Consider the following 6,279-nt stretch of genomic DNA (forward strand, 5'->3'; position numbering starts at 1 on the left):
TATGAGAGTTATTATTTATGCATGCATGTAGCTATGAGGATGGTAGGGAGGTAATTGAACTTGTATGAGTAAACTCTTGGTATTGAATTAGTTGTGGAGTGAAGGAAATCTTGTGCAAGAACCTTGTAATCAAATTCACACACCTAGTGTTTGATAAAATGCTCAAATGAGCTGAAACTATGAATGTCTTCCTAAATTGTGTTCAATTTTGCTATGTCTCTAAATAGATCGAAGTTTCTAGGATTTTCAGAAAATGTGTAGTGAATTAAGAAAAGCTCAAAGCGAGGTATGAAGGATAAACTCTTCTTCTAGTATCGGAATTCCCGAACCCGTGTAAAATTCAATCATGTGTAGTCGAACTTGAAACACTATTGATGTGGGGTATTCAAAGTAGTAAAATTGATTCCCGATTGGCATAACGTGATAGAACCTCGTGTGTTAATGATTCCACATTATTGACTTAATTATGTTATAACACCTTTCTGGGAGAAGATCTTGTATGAAATTAATGTGATTAAGAGCTTATTTCTCATATGATTAGACCTTGTGAACTTACACTTGCTAAGGCCAAAGGTGCCAAATGGTTGATTTAAAAGGGAACTCTCTTGTACAAACTATTATCATTTTGGGAATCCGAAGTGTGGCATTGTGACTACACCTCCACCCGCATACATTGGGGTGAGGCGGCGGGGCCGCTTTGTATAGGGTTGTTGTATTGTGAATACACCTTCACCCGCATATATCAGGGTGAGGCGATAGGGCCACTTTGTGTAGAGTTTGTGGCATGGTGAATGCACCTCCACCCGCATACATTGGGGTGAGGCGGCAAGGCCACTTTGTGTAGAGTTTATTGTATTATGATTGCACCTCCACCCACATACGTTGGGGTGAGGTGGTAGGGCCGTTTGTGTAAAGGTAGTGTTGGAAGATCATCGACTTATGAATTTATAAATGTTATTGAAAGCTCTTAATAAATTGTTATGGCTTTAACTCCTAACTAAGCCATTTATTGTTACCATGATTCATCATATCCATGTTGTATTTCCAAGTCCTTGCATAGGTGTTTGGTTTTTGTATTAGTACTATTCGACATGTACTAACGTCCCTTTTATCGGGGGCGCTGCATCTTTAATGGCTGCAGGTGATTCCATAGCAGGTGGTATTGATCAGTGATAGCAGCACATCTTCTCCTCAGCTGACTTTGTGAGCCCCACTTCATTCCGGGGTCTTGTATCTCTTATTCCATGTACATAGAGGTTTTGAGGTATAGTCGGGGTCTTGTTGCCGGCACTATCGTAGTACTTTCTAGTTTCTGTTAGAGGCTCCATAGACATAGTGTGGGTTGTATCCTATTTTGGGAAGATTGAACTAAACTTGTAATTGTATCATCTGTCCTATTTTAACTACGAATGTATAGTGTACTATTTTGGGGATTTGTTAATGATGTAATGGAAGTGAACTGATGTTATTTACATGACCTTTTGATATTTAATTAATGATATAAATGTATCTTCGCTTTATTCATGGGCAAGTTGGGTAGAAGGTATTGTACAGGCTTGCTCGGTCGGGGTATCTCTATTGAGCGTCGGTCGCTTCCCCCGAGGTCGGGGAGTGACAAACGTGGTATCAGAGCCTAAGGTTTTAAAGTGTCCTAGGATGTCTCGGAGTCGTGTCTAGTATAGTCCTTCTTATCGGTATGTTGTCGACCACATATATAATTAGGAGGCTACTTGGGCATTTAGGAATAATACCCTTCTTTGATATTCTCGATCATGCGATAAAGCTGATTGTAAGATTGTTCCTCCTTTAACTCGTGCTTTGCTCTAGCTTTCAGTACATGGCGCCTAGGAAGAAAGCAAGAACAGGCCAAGGAGCCAATATCACCCCAGGAGTGGTAGTTGATTCTATATTTGATGATGCGGGTGAGCACCCGAGGGGTAAGGATATTCCCCCAATTAGTACACCACCTGAATCTACTATTCCTGCTCAGACTACACCAGTTTCTACACCTACTGAGGATGCAACGGTCCCTCCAACTGATATTCCAGTTCCACCCCTAGCTCCACCTTCTGGTTCCAGTGTTTCTGATGGGGATCTTAGGGGAGCCATACAGATGTTGGCTCAGATAGTGGCCTCCCAGGCCCAGAGATCAAATGTTGCACCCACTTCTTCTAGTCAGCCTGGGGATTCCGCTAGTTCCAGGGTGAACAAGTTTCTTTAGTTGGATCCTCCAATGTTCACAGGTACTGATCCTGAGGAGGACCCCCAGGACTTCATTGATGACATGCGCAAGACTCTCCGAGTTATGCATGCTACTGGGACGGAGGGAGTGGAGTTGGCCTCCTACCATCTGAAAGGGGTGGCCTATTCTTGGTTTGAGATGTGGGAGGAGTCCCGTGAGGAGGGGAGCCCTCCGGCAAGGTAAAGTGAGTTCACCAATGCCTTTATGGATCATTTCTTGCCCGGCGAGACTAAGGCGGCCCGTGCCGCTGAGTTTGAGAGCCTGAAGCAGGGTGGCATGAATGTGTGGGAGTACCATATAGAGTTCGCGTGCCTGTCCAAGTATGCTATTCACATGTTGCCCACTATGGAGACTAGAGTGCATCGGTTTGTGCAGGGCCTTAGCCCCTTGGTCATTAATAAGGCCGCTACGAGTGCCTTGAATTCTGATATAAACTATGGGAAGATGGTGGCATTTGCTCAAGATATAGAGGATCCTAAACTGAAAAATAGAAGAGAACGTGAGGGTAACAGCAAGAGACGGACCGTGGGCAACTTGGGTGGTTCTTCTGGTGGTGGTAGGTTGGCATTTAAGGGAGGGTCATTAGGGCCATCTCAGTCATCCACTCAGTCTTCGATGAGTGCACAACTATCCGGGCTCAGTCAGGGCAACATGGGACCCCACCAGCAGGGTCCGCCTGAAGGGATATTCCAGCAGCAGCGGAGGCCCCCATGCCCTAAGTGTGGGAGGATGTACTTTGGGGCCTGATTCATGGACCTACTTATATGCTACGGGTGCGGTATGAGGGGTCACATTCAGAGGGATTGTCGCTCGTCCACCGGATCATGATCAGAGGTGTGGCACAAACAGCTAGTTCTGCAGCTACTACATTTACAGCACCTCCTCCAACTCGGGGCACCCTAGCAGCTGTAGGGCGTGGTGCAGCTAGGGGTTGTGCACAGAGTTTGGGAGGACCCAACAGATTTTATGCTATGCGGAGGTGTCGGGATTCAGAGGCTTCTCCAGATTTTGTCACAGGTATATTGACTGTCCAATCTCATGATGTGTATGCTCTTATTGACCCGGTTCCACTTTGTCCTATGTCACTCCCTATGTTGTTATGGAATTTGGGATAGAACCGGAATAACTCTATGAGCCGTTCTCTGTATCTACTCTGGTTGGTGAGTCTATTATAGCCGTGCAGGTTTATAGAGATTGTGTTGTCACGGTGCATAGTCGGGACACCATGGACGATCTCATTAAATTAGGGATGGTTGATTTTAATGTAATAATGGGGATAGATTGGCTTTATTCATGTTTCACTAAGCTTGATTGTCAAACCAGAACAGTTAAATTTGAATTTCCATATGAGTCAGTGATTAAATGGAAGGGGGATGATGTGGTGCCGAAGGGTAGGTTTATTTCTTGCCTTAAGGCCATGAAGATAATTAACAAGGAATGTATCTACCATGTGGTCCGGGTTATGGATACTGATGCTGAGGCACCTACACTTGAGTCCGTGCCTGTTGTGAATGAATTTTCGGGGTTTTTCCGGATGAGCTCCCTGTGATCCCGCTAGGCAAGGAGATTGATTTTGGGATTGATGTGATGCCAGGCATGCAACCTATATCTATTCTGCCCTACAGAATGGCATCGACATAATTGAAGGAGCTAAAGGAACAATTGAAGGATTTGTTAGAGAAGGGTTTCATCTGGCCGAGTGTGTTGCCTTGGGGCGCACCGGCCCTTTTTGTCAGGAAGAAAGATGGGTCACTGAGAATGTGTATCGACTATCGGTAGCTCAACAAGGTCACGATCAAGAATAAATACCCACTGCCAAGGATAGATGACTTGTTTTACCAATTGCAAGGTTCTAAGTACTTCTCCAATATCGATTTAAGATCCGGGTATCACCAATTGAAGATCAGGGAGCAGGATATTCCGAAAATAACTTTCAGGACTCGACATGGGCACTTTGAATTTCTGGTAATGTCTTTTGGGCTAACAAATGCCTCGGCAATTTTCATGGATCTTATGAATCGAGTTTTCAAGCCGTTCCTTGACTCTTTTGTGATAGTGATCATTGATGATATTCTGGTATATTCTTGAAGTCGAGAGGACCATGCCGATCACCTTAGGGTAGTTCTACAAATGCTATATCAACACAAGTTGTATGCGAAGTTTTCGAAATGTGAATTTTGTCTTGAATCTGTTACATTCTTGGGGCATGTCATCTCTAGAGAAGGAATTAAGGTTGATCCGCAGAAGATTGCAGCTGTGAAGAATTGGCCTAGACCTATAACTCTAACTGAGATTCGCAGTTTCTTGGGCTTAGCTGGATATTACAGGAAGTTTGTGAAGGGGTTTTCTACTCTTGCCTCTCCGTTGACTAAATTGACGCAGAAGGCTGTTAAGTTCCAATGGTAAGATGCTTGTGAAAGGACCTTCTAGGAGTTGAAATCGAGATTGACCACGACACCAGTGTTGACTCTACCAGACAGTACATATGGGTTTGTGGTATATTGTGATGCTTCAAGAATCGGACTTGGGTGTATATTAATGCAACATGGCAAGGTTAAAGCTTATGCTTCTAAGCAACTCAAGAATCATGAAAAGAACTATCCAACACATGACTTAGAGCTTGCGGCGATGGTATTTGCATTGAAAATTTGGCATCATTTTTTGTGTGGGGTCCATGTGGATATATTCACGGACCATAAGAGCCTTCAGTACATTTTCAAATAGAAGGAATTGAATCTGAGGCCGAGAATATGGCTTGAGTTACTCAAGGATTATGACATCGATATTCTGTATCATCCGGGGAAGGCTAATGTTGTAGCGGATGCTCTTAGCCAGAAATCTATGGGTAGTTTGGCTCACTTAGAGGCATATCAAAATCCGTTGGCTAATGAGGTTCATCGGTTGACTAGTTTGGGAGTTCATCATGCGAATTCTAGTGAAGGAGGAGTGATTGTGAAAAATAGGACTGAATCATCGCTTGTTGTGAAAGTCAAGGAGAAACAATACAACGACCCATTGTTGGTACAATTGAAGGAGGGGATTCATAAACATAAGACCATGGCCTTTTTTCTTGGCATGGATTATGGTACACTAAGGTACCAAGGGCGACTATGTGTTCCAAACATGGATGGTCTCCGAGAAAGAATCATGATCGAGGCTCACACTTCTAGGTATTTCGTGCACCCGGGTTCTACCAAAATGTACCATGATCTTAAGGAAGTCTACTGGTGGAATGATATGAAGATGAGTGTAGCAGACATTGTGGCAAGATGTCCAAATTGTCAGCAAGTGAAGGCTGAACACCAAAGACCGGGTGGGTTGGCACAGAACATAGAAATTCTGTTGTGGAAATGGGAGATGATCAATATGAACTTTGTGGTAGGACTACCTCGCACTCCTCACAAGTTCGACTCGATTTGGGTGATTGTGGATCGACTCACGAAATCAGCACACTTCTTACCTGTTAAGGCTATCGACACAGCAGAACAATATGCTCAGTTGTATATCAAGGAAATAGTGAGGTTGCATGGCACTCCAATTTCTATTATCTCAGATCGAGGGGCACAATTCACAACCAACTTTTGGAAGAAATTCCAGCAAGGTTTGGGTAATAGGTACATTTTAGTACAACTTTCTATCTAGAGACTAACAGGCAAGCAGAGTGGACTATTCAGACGCTCGAGGATATGTTGCGCGCTTGTGTTCTCGACTTCAAAGGTAGCTGGGATGATCACTTGCTGCTCATATAATTTGCCTACAATAATAGTTATCATGCTAGCATTCAGATGGCACCGTTCGAGGTTCTATATGGTAGGAGATGTAGATCTTACATTGGGTGGTTCGATATTGGGGAAACAAAGTTGATAGGAACAGATCTCATACATCAGGCTATAGAGAAGGTTAAGATCATTACAGAATGGTTGAAAACTTCCCAGAGTCATCAAAAGTCTTATTCGGATATGCGTCACAGAGATTTGGAGTTCAAAGAAAATGATTGGGAATTCTTGAAGGTTTCCCCTATAAAGGGTGTAATGCGG

The 6,279-nt window shown here is 43.7% G+C and overlaps 1 protein-coding gene across 1 annotated transcript; it reads left to right on the forward strand.

The window, feature by feature from the left end:
• The first annotated feature begins 2,446 nt into the window (after positions 1-2,446).
• Positions 2,447-2,989, forward strand: LOC138909928 (uncharacterized). Its single transcript, XM_070201144.1, has one exon. The coding sequence runs from the start codon at positions 2,447-2,449 to the stop codon at positions 2,987-2,989; it is 543 nt and encodes a 180-aa protein (XP_070057245.1).
• The last annotated feature ends 3,290 nt before the right edge of the window (positions 2,990-6,279 follow it).

Source organism: Nicotiana tomentosiformis, chromosome 4, assembly GCF_000390325.3.
Source record: "Nicotiana tomentosiformis chromosome 4, ASM39032v3, whole genome shotgun sequence".
Lineage (NCBI taxonomy): Eukaryota > Viridiplantae > Streptophyta > Magnoliopsida > Solanales > Solanaceae > Nicotiana > Nicotiana tomentosiformis.